Source organism: Physeter macrocephalus, chromosome 8, assembly GCF_002837175.3.
Source record: "Physeter macrocephalus isolate SW-GA chromosome 8, ASM283717v5, whole genome shotgun sequence".
Taxonomy (NCBI): domain Eukaryota; kingdom Metazoa; phylum Chordata; class Mammalia; order Artiodactyla; family Physeteridae; genus Physeter; species Physeter macrocephalus.
The window spans coordinates 106,435,569-106,450,701 of NC_041221.1; the positions used below are offsets into that span (position 1 = coordinate 106,435,569).

Here is a 15,133-nt window from a genome sequence, read left to right on the forward strand (position 1 = left end):
TTACACGAAGATTTGGGATATTTTATTTTATTTTAAATGTTTTATTTATTTTATTTTATTTTATTTATTTTTGGCTGTGTTGGGTCTTCGTTGCTGCCTGCGGGCTTTCTTCTAGTTGTAGCAAGCGGGAGCTGCTCTTCGTTGCAGTGCATGGGCTTCTCATTGTGGTGGCTTCTCCTGTTGCGGAGCACGGGCTCTGCACATGGGCCTCTGTAGTTGCAGCACACGGGCTCAGCAGTTGTGGTGCACGGGCTTAGTTGCTCCGCGGCATGTGGGGTCTTCCCGGACCAGGGCTCAAACCTGTGTCCCCTGCATTGGCAGGCGGATTCTTAACCACTGCTCCTCCAGGGAAGCTCAGGATATTTATTTTAAATGGACTTAGCTTGCAAATGTGATTCTTAAAATAAATGATTGCAGCTCGATGCTGATGATTATAATATATTTGGGGTATATTCTGGAACTTTCATCTGGATATGATTGGCACTTTTAAGTAACAGCTTTAACAGAACTTGCAAAATAACACGTGTATATTTTTGATTACCTGCCTGAGGATGAATTGCACTGAAGATTAACTATAGTCCACGTTTAACCCTAGGCACTTTGTTCCACCTAAATGCTTACAGGACACCATTATCTCAACAATGAAATGAAATCAATGCCTATCAGTGCTAAAAACATGGAGAGGTGCATTAGGATTTCCTGCTACTTTGAATTACTATCTATCCCATGTTCTCCCACATACATACTCCCAAGCCCATTAGTGTGGATCACCACAAATTCTAAATTCTTTACCAAGTACAGTGTGCACATATACAATCTATCTAGAGGATTGAAACGTAGTATACAACTAACAGTGACAAGTTAGCAAAGATAAATGTAACCATTCAAATTACACATTAGAAAGATACTGTCAGTGGGGAAAGAATCACAAATAAAATATACGTGCATACAACAAGCAACAGGCATGTAAAGTTACTGTGACCTTGTCCCTTTGTAAATAGCTACATTTTCAAAATGGGAGACACCATCAAGTAGCAGCAGTGTCTGTGTGGATGTCTGAATGTCTGTCAGGGCCTGCCTGGTGATAGTTTAAACTTCTCCCCCTTTAACAAGCCTCACTGTTACATATTACAGTGTACATGGAGATGGATGGCTGCCAAAAGCCATCACCAAAAAAGAAAACAAAAACAAAGCTCCTCTATAACATAATGATGTCTCAGTACTGGAAATAAACTCATAAAAGAAAAATCTTGGAAACAAAAAGAAGATGTACATCTATTTAAAGATATAAACTACTAAACATTTCTAATTCCAGTAAGACCATAATATGCAAAATATTAACTGTGTGATAAGTAATATATATTTCTTCGAAGATATTTATCCCACAAACGTCTATAAATCTGCAGAAAAAAATGTTACAGGGCTTCCCTGGTGGCGCAGTGGTTGAGAATCCACCTGCTGATGCAGGGGACATGGGTTCGTGCCCCGGTCCGGGAAGATCCCACATGCTGTAGAGTGGCTGGGCCAGTGAGCCATGGCCACTAAGCCTGTGCGTCCGGAGCCCGTGCTCCGCAACGGGAGAGGTCACAACAGTGAGAGTAAAAGTTACAGAAAAACTCTTCTTTTTTTTCCCAAAATCATTATTAAATTTAATGAAGAAAGCCAGGGCATTGTCTTGACATATTTTGTCATCCCCTTTCCAAATAAATTGCTGCCACAAGGATATGATGTTTCTCCAGGATTTTTCTCCCCTTGTCTTCATTCAGTTTTTTTTTAATCCAGCAAGGTTAACATGTTGTCAGACTAAAACTGTATCCAAGTACCTCACACATAAACCACACCCCTGTCAGAGAATTCAGTGTGTGCCTGTTTAACTCTTCAATTACATTTATAACGCATTTTTAAAGGCTATGTCTATATTCATTAAATGAACTTTACTCTTTTGACTGACTTATTTTGATTTGCTCTATTTCTTGACGAATGTGAACAGTTCATTTTCTTTTTCTTTTACCTTGAACATAAGCTTACGTTTACTAGGTTTATTTATATTGCCATCTAATCAATCAACACACATTTACTAAACTTCTGGTTAGGAGCCCAGGAGTATGGAAAAGTCAGAATTCCCAGATACAGTTTTAATTCCTATGCTGTTATCAATGTCACATTCTAAGAAATTTACAATCCATCTGTGTGTAAGTTAAAACTAAAAGAAAAAAAATGCAACCTACTCTTTCTCCTCTCCCCAAACGCAGGAGTCTCCAGATATATACTCACACAAAACAAAATATTCATCTCTGTGTGTAACACAACAAAATATCAAAATATTAAAATTCACTGGTAATTTGCTAATGGAAAAAAAGATTAATCAAAATCAAAAATAGGAATTGAGTTTAAATTCAAGTTAAAAGGAAAACAAATGGAAACTGTATTTCCCAAATGAAACTACTTCTCCAAATAACATAATAAATCATGGAGGAAATGCTCCCAGGCTTCATTTAACAGGCAATAAAACCCTGAGGCAGGCCTGATTAGTGTGGTGCTATAGTAAACGGTAAGATGAGATATGATATACATGTCAGAATCACCCACTAGTCTTAATTAGTTTATTGATGTATGGTTTCTAAGGTGATAGTTAAATTTTTTTTAAAAAGCATTTCAAAAAATAAAAAGACTACCACTTCTATTTGTAGAATTTTTTGTGGTATTTTCGTCATAGGTATTAGTACCATTACTGCCTATAGGCCATTGAAGTTATGTCCTTACAAGACTTATTACTAAAAAAACACAGTGTTGAAGGCAAATATAACAGTGATTAAGCTTCAGCCACAATTCTTCTAAAAGACGATTTCCTCTTTTTCCATTTCTCCCTAACTTGACAATAGGGTAGAAGGAGATCTATTCTGAATAATATGAAACGCCAAAAACTGTTTTAAATACACATAAAATCAAGGCCTTATATTTATGTATTTTTAATTTTGTATTCACACTATTCCTTTCAGAAGAACTGTCTCTTTTCCTCATGCATTTTTTAGGTGATTACCCAAGATTAAATAGTAACACTAGAAACTGCAAATGGATGGTATTTTATTGTAATATTTAATCAATGAGATGTATTTTATTATAAGGCAATTTAGCTAGTACTTATATTCATAGACTCTACTGGTAGGTTTAACTGCTTATTGCAACCAAATGTATTTTTAAACTTAGAATAAGCTTTTGGATCTAGTTTGATACATGAGACTAGGTCAGGCAGATCTGCATTCAATTCTGACTGCACTTACTAGCTGTGATCGCCAGCAAGATCTTTTACTTCTCTGAACCTTTTTTTTTTACTTCATCTATAAAATAGGGCATAATGATACCTATGTCACAGAGTTGATGTGATAATTAAATAGGATAATGAATAAAGCAGTCTTGGCACCTTGCTTAACTTGATACACAATGTTCAACATAGAGCAGCTACAAAGTCAATGTCTGAATAACAAACTACACCAAAACTTCACAGCTTAAAAAAACTGCTCTTACTTGCTCACAACTCCCTGGGCTCAGCTGAGCAGTTCTGTGGGTTTCATTCACAGGACTGCAGGAATCCAAAGGTTTGACTGAGGCTGGATGGTCTAAGATGGCCTCTTTCACACGTCTGACAGGTGACCCTGGCTGTTGGCTAGACCTCTATCTCCATGTGATCTCTCATTCTCAGAGAGACTACTCTAGGCCTCTTCAGGAGGGGCAGCTTCCAGAAAAGCAAGTTGCAAGGCCCCTTGAAGCCAAACCTTGGAAGTCCCACAACATAATTTCCACTACATCCTATTGGTTAGAGCAAGTCACAAAGCCAGCCCAAGTTCAAGGGAATAGAGAAACAGATGCCACCTCTTGATGTAAGGGGTAGTCAATATACCAATGCACAAAGGCATGCATATAGGGATAGGGTAAAAATGTGGCTATAATTTGCAATCTTCTAAAGTCTGCGAAATAGTGACAAATTTTATAGTACCTATGCTGTCTTTCAACTATAAATAATTGCAGAATTCATGTTTTAAAGGCCAAAAAGAAGTACTAGCTTGAGTTTTCCCCAAACTAGAGTAACACTCTTCTGCTACTTCAATGACAGATTCAAAAGAAGACCAACATCATTTAGGTTTCTTTGTTCATTTTTCTGTATACTAGGAGTCCTCCACACTTTTCTATTTATTCTAATCAATCTATTTATTTTCATCTGATTTGGTATTTTTATCTTCAACATGAAGCTTTCTAATCAAACATTCCACAACAAACAGCATCACCAGGAAATCTGGATCAAGTATGCTGCACTTCTAGAAACTATGAAGTTTTGTAAAAGAAGTAAAGAAAAATATATCCTTGTAAAAACTAAATATACTTTTGTTCTTCTCCATGAAAGTGATCACTAGAGAAAAATTTAGTTTTGTGATACAGTTAATTAGCTAGGCTTAGAGATCTATTCATACCGATTTAAGCAGAAATAAAGAAAAATAAAGAAAATAATTTTTATATCTACTAACAAACAAAAAGTAGAATGCCAAAACAAAACTTGAAATTTAATTGATTGCATCAAATCTAATTTTAATGAATATCTTCCTAAATTTCTTGTCACAGACCCAGAAAGTCACAAAATAACTGCAACCAAGACTTCCTCTAACAGGCGTATCTCTCAAAGATTCACTCAGAGAGCCACAGTCCTTAATACAATTCAATCTATTTGCTTTGGATAATTTCATGGGGCAGGACAGGCCACTAAACACACTGCGTGATAAGAATGGCTCCTTAGGGAAGGAGAGAGATGAAGGAAATAGCTACTTGCTGTTTGACAATATGGTGAACAGAGAAGCAGTTTGGGGAATGACTAATTCCCCCACTAATGACATTCCTACATTTCCAATGAAGAACTGATTCCTAAAGCTGCCATTTTTTTTAGCTGAGGTTCTGTTACAACATGGCTTCATAAAGAAACAGTTAGAAACTCAAGTCGTTTTCAATTTTAGACAAATTGGTGCTGCCCAAGTTATAATGCTCAATAAAGGAAAACTTCAATAACATGAGGTATGCCTAATCTGTTTTTTAAGACATTTAAAAATCCTGATTATGTTAGGAGAAGCCATACAAGAACCCCAAAACACATCTGTTAGAGAAAATGCCACTAGCCAGTGCCATCTTCATTGGTTATTTCTCCCCCATGTGAACAAACCTCCTTAGTGTGCATTATTGAAACTAGACAATTCTTCTTGATAATTAGAGATTAAAGATAACCCTGTGCTACAGTTGCTGAAAAGGTAATCTACTCGATTTATTTTTAAAGGGAAACTTGTGTGCTAAAATACTCCTATTTTGCTTTAATTATTTCAAAGTCCCACATGGGTGACAGATCTACTATATAGGTTCATATGGAATAATTACCATTTTTGAAAAATAGTGACAATTCTAACATTCTTTAATTATATTGCTTACTAATCTTAATTGCCACGATTTCAAAAGACAGTTTCAAAGTGCATCTTGAACAAACAGAAAAGCAATTAGCCTAAATTAATTGCTTTGCTGATGTGATTTGCAGTAGGTATGCTTGGTGGTTTTGAAACTCCTGCCACTGCTTTCACAAGTTGATGTTCTGATGATTTTTTAGCCTATTTTTGCACAAGAGCAATTAACCAGATAATTGTTCTAATGTGAACCTAGACTTAAATCAGTATGTTTAGGTTCATAGTTACAATTAAGCAAATATTAAACATACATTTAAAGAGCAGCACTTAAAAGTGCTACAAGGAAGAATTAAGAAAAAATATGCAACAGTTTTTTCATATAGCCATACTTTTCTCACCAAGAAACAGAAAAAAAGCTGTAACTGTCTCCTCTGCCTCTTTTCAATTAATACAAGGTGTCATTACATATGAAAAGCAAATGAAGTTTCTGGAGCTTCATTTAAAAGTATTCAAAAGACTCTATTAAAAAAGCAGAAACCAATGATTCAACATTAAAACCTAGGTATTGTTCAAAAAACGAAGCTATGGCTTTCAGATAAAAAGCATGTAATACAAAAAGCAAGCTCTATCTAAATCAAGACAATGACATTGTCCTCACTTTATTAAGTATCAACTTTATTCATAAATAAATAAATCTAGAAGAAGGAGGACATGTGAACCAGTTGCCTGGATTTCAGCCGGAGTTCAAGCCAAATTTAAAAACAGACTTATACATCCTACAAAAGCAACATTTATAATTCCCTCAACACGTAGGTATTAAATTGCTTCTCTGAGCTGGGCTCTTATGTGAGGTTCCAGGGGCTGAGGCTGGGGCAGAGGGCCAAAGATGAAGACGCAGATTCGCCCTTGCAAAGAGATAGATTCATAAACAAAACATTACACAGCCACACAATGATATATGCCACCAGTAGACTGATGTGCTATGGATTCAGCCAACAGTAACGTGATACAGCACTTCATTACAACCACCATTATTATTTCATCTTTTCTTTAAATATAAAGGAATTCACATTAATTTTAAGGGAAATTATTAGCAGTGCAACTATAACTGTTAATGAAACAAGTTTGCTTTTGTCAACTTCAGTAAGCAAGGAGTTATTTTATACTACCTTAAATTAAACATTTTATCAGTTGAGGAATGATATACATAAAACGTTTCCATCTTCATGAGACAAAAAGGTTCAAGCTGAAAGTACTCTGTCATTCTTCATGTCTTCATGTATTCTTTTTTAATTTCTGAAAGGACCGTCATACGGAAAGTAGCCCAGGCACATACATGTCAGGTCTGCCATTTTTAATTAATACCAATCAAGTTCCAGCTACTTCTCCTCTGGTTAAACATGTGTGTACCTATCTTCTAAGATATTTCTTTATGCCACTGTTCATAAAATATTTTAGGCTGAAGCAAAATCTCTTGTACTAAATTAATAACTAATCACAGGAGATATTTATCATCTCAAGGTTTTTACAAGGAAATTGTCAGATTTAATCACCTTTCTCATATTTTCACTATTTACTGGGCTTCATTTATCATACATTTTAAAATTTTGACAACAGTGAGTTATATTAATTACCATTTCTGGTTGGGGATTAAGAATAAGACAACAGCTGGGGGGAAGAGGGGGGAGGACAGGAAGTCATAAATTTGTCCGAACAGTCAATAAACTATCATCGTTTTCATCAATAAGTGAAGATTTTGTTCATTGTTGGTAATTTTAAAATGGGATTTGAGGTTAGGAAGCCTCCAAATTTATGAGTATACAGCACTGCATTCATCATCATATATTGATACATTGTGTCCCCTTTCCCATAATTTGATCATGAATTCTGATTCATAACACATAAGACATAGTTTTTTAATCCCACAAACTAAGTGCTTAATATATAAATTTACTCATCTTTATATTGTCTTAAAAACACAAAATCAGTGGCAGCATTTAGAATAGCACATCCAGGAATGCCAATAATAGGATTCTATAAAAGCTCTGTTAATTATTATTATTTGCAGAAATGTTTACTTATGCATTTTTGCTCACTAGGAACCAAAGACAAAGCAGAAATTAAAAATTACCATTATACGTTGGAATTATCATAAAAATTCGCGTTTTTCTATACGACAAAATGTGAACATGGAGAATCAATAAGACAAACTCATCCACATCAAATCCAGTTTCCGTCCCATCTCCAGAATTGGAGTTAAAAATCAAAGCAGGCTGACATAGATGAGATAAAGACGATCTCATATAGATTTCCTTTCAAGTGACTGTACTAGGTTAAATGCTCTAATGTTATATATCAATTAATATTTCCTTTAAAATGATATTCGGCAATTAGAATTATGAAAGAACCAATATCAGAACTGATACCCAACAGCACTACATACCAAACAATGAAAAAGTACCTTTAATTTGAATTTCATCTGAGGATAAATGCACAAATCGCTTTATCAGAAAAACTTCTCCTTCTGTAGAAAAATATCATTAGCTATTTGAAAAATCACATATGCTAGGAAAACTGTAAAGATTAGTTATGGCAGTTATTTTTTTTACCAAAGGTACTGAAACCTTCAATGAAGTTAACTTCCTTCTTTTTAACTCGGTAACAACTTACTCAAAGTATATACCACCCAGTATTCTCCTTCACTCTGCAACGATTAATTTGTTACAACTGACAGAGAGCATTTATAGATAATAAAATATTTGTAAAAGTAAATGTGTATCATCACATGCTTAAATAAAATATCTACTCAAAATTCATTTTGAAATTCTTTTTGAAATCAAGTATGAGCTAGATGTGGTATAAGACACAAAAACGAGCAATACTTTCTACTTTTTTTCAAGAAACTTAGTAAGAAATGAAGAGTGTTTACAAATGGAGTTGTTGGGGAAAAAATTGCTTTTTATTACAAAATTAGATGTTTAAAATCTACAGGTCTCATCTAAAACTTTTACCTCTCAGATACCCCATATGGAAAGGAGAAGGTAACACTCTAATGAAGTTCAGAATGATCAAGCATAGCCTGAGGTAGGATGACCACATAATTTATCATCCAAAGCAGGACATCTGGAACACAGAAAGGAGCAATGGCAGCACAAGTGCTAACCCTGATAGAATTCCAAAACAACAGGAATGGGCTGAGACTGTCCTGAGCAAATCAGGACATTAGGTCATTAGGTCTGAGTCAGAATAAGGTAGACAGTGAGCCCCTTGTGGTTAGAGCTTGGACTTTGAAGACACAGAAAAATGGGTTCCAGTCTTGGCTCCACCACTTACTAGTTGAGAGCAGTCTAACCTTTCTGGACCTTAATTCCTTCATTTTAAAATGAGGTTAATTTCTTCCTCAGGGTTGTTGTAAAGATTAAATGAAACACAGGGTGTGAACACTTAGCACACTGTATGGTGCAGATTGTAATAAATGGTAGCTATTATTAGCTGTTGTTATTATCCTGGTTAAAAAACAAAAGAGAGAAAATATTATACCCTCCAACCTCAGGGGCACTACAAAAGGCAATCATGGTTTTAAAGAGAGGGTCTAATGGATAGAACGACACCTAAGACATCATTTTTGAAGATGGTTAGGGGGCCTGAATAGTAGTTACCCCAATATCATACTATTCTTCTAGGGATGGTCTTACAAATAACTGTGACTATAAAAGAGAGTATCAATAATAAGCCAACCTCAAACAAGCGTCACTAGCTCAGAAAGGCTCCATTCTGTCCCTGCAACTCTCCTAGAACTCAGTAAAATATATTTATCCTTTTTAAAAAAATATGAATAGATATAGAACATACTCAAAACTATGTAGTAAATTACGGAAATAACTAAAATTCAGCTTTACTAAAACTCCACCTAACCAGCCCTATCACATTATTAGGCACCAAAAGTATGCAGATAGACTGCTCAGCATTCTACACTGGCAGGAGAGCGCTGCCCTAAATACCACCATGGAGCTGCTTCTATGGGCAGCATTATTTTTACCACCTCTTTATTTGCAAGTTTTCATGCTTTTATAGGAGCAAATCGTTCAAACTTCACACTCAATACTCCAAGGTGAAAAGTATTCCTCTCCTCCAGATCACTTAACTTTAATAGAAAACAAAATATTCTCCAACTCAAATTCAACCATGCCTGCTGGATTTAGTGGATAGGTTTGTCCCCCTTGGGCAATCTTTAAACCTCAGTCTCTAGGAGAATTAAGTAATATTAGGGGATTGAAATGAAATAAAATTCTAAGTCCACTGTGACGTGACATTCACAGGAAGATGGTAGATTATCCACCCAGTCCTCGAACTCTTATAAATACAATATATAGCATATGTTCACAAAACAATTCTTGGAAATAAAACACAATGGGCACTCAGCAAATATTTTATATCACCAACACCTGCTCAAATCCTCCTTGAACTTTATTTCTAAATGTCACCATTTTTTATTGAATCAACGGAAATTTTAAAGAAGAAACAGAATAAACATCCAGAGAAGATCAAGGGAGTTAGAAAACTCTTTATAGAAAGCCTCATTGAGTTTTACATGAGCCAGGATGCTGTCAGTCTCCCTGAAAGGGGTGGTGGAGTAATCTGTCACTCTACAAATTCAATCTCAGTATACCTAAAAGACTAAAAAGGGCTCTGCACAGAAAAAGAAAAGAGAAAGAATAGTCTTAAGATTTTTCTTAATATTATAAACAAAGGAATTGTGAATCAAATACTAAGCATTGCAAATAAATTCATTTTAAATCACAGGCTTGAAGTTGGAGTTAATTTAGTAAACTAGTTCAACTTTATTATTCAGGAAACTGTTTAGGACACTCGTTTGAACACTAAGTGGGAGTGAGTTCTCCATTTTGGAAGGCAGTCAATGAAATCAAAGGTTTTAATTTATTTTAAACTGAATTCTGTCTCCCTCTGTAACTTCAACATGTTGGCCAAAGTTCTGAGGCCTGAAATTATGAAGAACTAATTTAGGTAAACTAATCAACTCTATATTATCTGTTAACATATGTTATCAGACTCAATTTAAAAAGAACTACTTGATTTAAAATAAGAAATCTTTACCTAAAAATCTCTACATTCTGGATTTCAATAAGGGAGAATTCAATTCGTAGACTGGGTAAGGAACAAGTAGATAATATAAAAAAATAGGTCATGCTGGGTGGGAATAGTGGAGAAATTGGAGAATGGCCAACGAGGAAAGCCCATTACTCATCCTGGAAGAACTGTTGACATGAGAAAATGTGGGTCCAATGTTGCTAGATTTGCAACTTTCCCAAGAGAAGGCCAAAATTCAGAATTTTTATGTGAACTACCCCAATTTTTTTAAGTTGGTAACTGATTCAATTTTTTAAATATTGTATAGGCCAAACAAAACAGCTTTGTGGACCAGACTCAGCTGAGCCCACCAGTTTGCAATTTCAAAATGATGGTATTCAAAAGTTTTACTTAAAGATAAGATATTTATAGTTACTATTCTAAACACAAGTACATATAAAGTGAAAGAGTAACATATTGTAAACGTTATTTTATACTTGAAAGAAACTGGTTGCAACAGTCTCAGGTTTAAAACTCCTCAAATTTTAGAGTGTCCACTGATGCAACAGCTGCCTTTACATAAATATAAGATTCATACAGCAAATTAACTCCTTAAAGAAGGTATCCTTAGTTATCCATGTTCAACAAACTTATACATCGAATTTTGTTTTAAACTGCAAATTCAAAGAATAAATCTCTAGCTAGGCAAGTTCAACTAGTTGGCAGCATAACTGGCTTTAACAACTAGCCTGACTTTTGCTGTTTTGTGACTTTGGCTGACGGATGCTAGAGAATCTTTCACTTCCCTTGTATTGTAATCTTCTACTGTTTTCCTAATTCATGAGCAAGCACGGTCAGTGAAAGAATCATATATTAGATAATGGGTATATGATCAAATTTTATTTTCAGGACTAATGTTAAAAATTGAAATTAGGGAGATTAATTCTCTCTTTGGTAGCCAATTTAAATATTAAAAATAGCTTCCATAAAGATCTATTAAAATAAATCAGATTTCACTTAATTCTTCTTGACAAAAAAAAAAGCCATTATAGGCATATTACTATAAAGATGCTCAGAACCATTCACCTTTTTATATATCTGTTTTTTACATCCAAAGCACACTGCTTCTGGACTGTATACCAAACATACAAAAACAATGAAGACCAAATTGAATGTGAAATAACAAAGGATTTATATCAAATACAAGTAAACATTCCAATAAACTTACAGTCAGAGAGAGTAGAGGAGACATAATAACAAGATGTTTAATTTAAATCATTGATAGAAATAGTCAGTGTCCTCTTTTCATAAACCACTTGGATTTGATTTGTATTCAAAAGCAATGGTAAATGTCAAATGACTACTAGACCATCCTTCTGAATACAAGAAAATATCACGCTGTTTAATTCTCTAAACACAAAAAGTCCTTTTATAGAAAACAAAGATAAAGAACAGCATGTCTTAGTCACACAGATCAATTCAAGAACCACAGAAAGCTAAAAGGTTTCATGAGCTTAACAGTAAAGACCTTCAATTACTAAATATTTTAAAATTTTGAGCTTCAAAAAAAGTTTATTGATAAAATCTTTTAAAATCCATCATAAATCTTATATCTAAAGATCTGGGAAGAGTATCAAAGTGTATCTTCATGTGAGGAATCCTTTATTAAAGCTAGCAGCATTAAACATAGATCCTTTTCACAGGTATCAAGTTTAAAATAGTATCTAAAGGTTCTATTGTAACTTTATTATGAAAGAAAATAATGAGATTAGTCTAATAAAAACTAAGCATGTTACATATAAATGTCAATTGTGTGTGAACCTAGCTATGAAATGGAAATTGACTCATTAGCCATTTGCTTTTTCTTGTTTGTCCCCATCCAGTTTTTACTGCAGCGAAGATGGAAAATACATACAACTGGAAAAGCCAAAGAAAAGTCAAACAAATGGGCTAAATTTAATAGGAATAGTATGACCTTCCACTGACAAAAGATGTTGAAAGGATTAAATGAGAACACATGTAAAGTGCCTATCAATTATCTGGGTAATAAAGGTTACCTTCCTCCCCTCTATCCTTACAAGGCTCACTATTATCTCACTCATTAAGTCTTATGTCACCTAAAGAGAAAAACTTCTGAGAGCAGCAGGGACTCAGTGCTCCACAGTCTGAGACACAGCACCAAGTATTTAGTAGGGGGTTAATAAATGCCTCCTGATTTACTAGAGGATAATAATAATGAACAAATGTAAAACAGACGCTAATTGATAGGCTAAATGCATTAGTGCATTCCAGTGTCCTCTATATGAAAGGTTACTAACCCATCTCGGCTAAGTGCTGAAATTATAATTAAGTCTGATGGGAAGTCCTAGATTTATACCAATATAATTACAAATATTACTTAGCTTAGTCATAGAGTATGGCAAGAACAATGAGCTGAGTAATTTAGATGATACTACATAGTGGGTTTTAATGTTTGAAACTCCTATTACAGTACACAGGATAAGTGCAAGCAGTGTAATTAAAACCTAAAAGAGTATGATCTTTAAAACTCTACCGCTCAGCCTCATTAAAATGCATGTTTTCTCAATTAATCCAAACTTTTCCATTAAAAACATAAAAATACACTTTCATTCCTTGCAAATAAATCTCTACAGTACAGGTATTTAGGATCACATACCAAATAACCATTATAATTAGGAAAAAATTGACTGAAATAGCAAGAGATTTGAGTAGATGGAACCTAAGAAAGAGAAGGTGAGGGCTGCCCACATTTTCATTTGTAAATACCCAGTTATGGCTAAATAAGCATTTGAAGAGCTAAAAGATGAGAAATCTCTGAATATCTTTGTGTAAATAATACAAACCTAAGCAAAATGTTTACCAAGCAGATAGCCCTTATAATCATATATGGACTGCATCTAATTTACCTCTGTAGGCTCCAAGTACTGAGTCTTCTATGCACGGACATAGAAAACTGTTGTGCAATGAAAGGCAATCGTTTTCATAACCACATTGTAGCACAAATAGTTTTCTCCTTTCAACCTGAAGCATTACCAAGGAGTTTACCTCAATATTAAGCTAATGCTAAACACCTAAATCACAGGATGATGTTTTTCATGTACTTTATTTTATTAGTTATTATGAAAAATACTTAAAAGATTATTTTTAAGTTGCCACATAATTGGCTATGTAGGCGAATGTTGATTATAGAGAATAATTTAATTTTTAAAATTTTCATCAATTTTCTTTAGATTTTGATCCACCTCACATAGTGACTGTTACTCAAAAACAATAAACACCTTTTATAAATGATGACCATGGGCCAATTCTGGATTAGTAAATTTTTCAAGAAAAATTTTACTAAGAAAGAGCTAAGTCAAAAGCTATCACATAATTTAAAGAGCAATGCAGGGTAATTTATAAAAATGTCACTAGAATTTACCATACTTGGGGAAAATGTAGTCTACACGATTTTATTGTTAAAAGTATAAAAGGAAATTAAATGTGAAAGGGGGAAGTGTATTGAATTTAAAGCATTATCTGACACAAACTTAATAAACCTCTGCTCTAATTTGTGAAAAATATTTAAATCTAAACAGGTTCTAATTATAGCTGAAATAGTGCTTTCTATTTTGAAAGCAAAATATTTTTGGTGGCCTAACTTTTTTAAAAAATTTATTCTTGAAAAGTTACTGGGCAAGAATCTTATCTCACACTTATATTTAAGAACCTACCTAAACTAATCAGCAGTAGTAGAGTAGTGCTAACTCTGCAGCTGTTTTCATTATAAAGAAGTCTATTTTCAAGGGTTCTTGCATCTTTTTTTTCCCTTCATTAAATATTTCAGAGAAAAACTGGTTTATCATTGTTTATTTTAAAAACTACCCATTTTACACATTTTTACACTACATATTAAACTGTCCATCACATGACTCATTTTCAAAACAAATTCTATTTATACAGAAAACAAAATATCATCCTTGAGAAAGGATCTGAATGCATAATGTTTGAAACAGTTTCTCAGAACCATTTTCCTTGTTAAGTGAAAAGTAAAATCAACACAAAAGTTGCAAAAATATTAAAGTGACAAATAAACAATATGTCTTGGATGGGTGACAAAGAAAAAATTCAACAGACTTCTATTATTATAACTGTTCAGGCAAACATTTGAGTCTTAGCACATACAAACCTTGTTGCAAATATAAGCAATGGATGGGTTAAAAGTATACTTCTAAATGGTTTTCAAAACTTAAACATATCTATTTTAAAAGTCATGGCTTTATCACATTTTCCTTAAAGTACACATGCCTTATTATAATGATAATCAGTACTTGGTACATAGAGCACATGTTTCCCTATGTAAAAGTATTTTTAAGATGTTACAATGGTTACCTGTCATTTATGATCCAGTTCAGGCAGAGATTGAGAGAGCTTAGATTTTTGCACCTCTTGACGATTTCCATCACAGTTTCATTATCCAGTTCAGTGATATGACGTAGGTCCAAGCTGGAAAGGTTTCTTAGCTAATGAGATAAATAAAATGAAAGATGAGAAATATAAATACTACATTCATCCTCAAAAACTATAAATATAGTTTATTATAGAGTATCACT

At 33.9% G+C, this 15,133-nt stretch overlaps 1 protein-coding gene across 4 annotated transcripts in view; it reads right to left on the minus strand.

Annotated features, from left to right (window-relative positions):
- The window catches only part of FBXL17 (F-box and leucine rich repeat protein 17), a 496,293-nt gene that overhangs the window by 308,425 nt on the left and 172,735 nt on the right, over positions 1–15,133 (minus strand). For 3 of the 4 annotated variants that reach the window (XM_055086703.1, XM_024119152.3, XM_055086702.1), the window contains exon 6: positions 14,913–15,043. In XM_055086703.1, the coding sequence (XP_054942678.1) occupies positions 14,913–15,043 (131 nt within the window). Of the gene's footprint in view, positions 1–10,038; positions 10,122–14,912; positions 15,044–15,133 lie in introns of those variants that run through there. The other variant, XM_055086704.1, reaches the window with a different exon arrangement.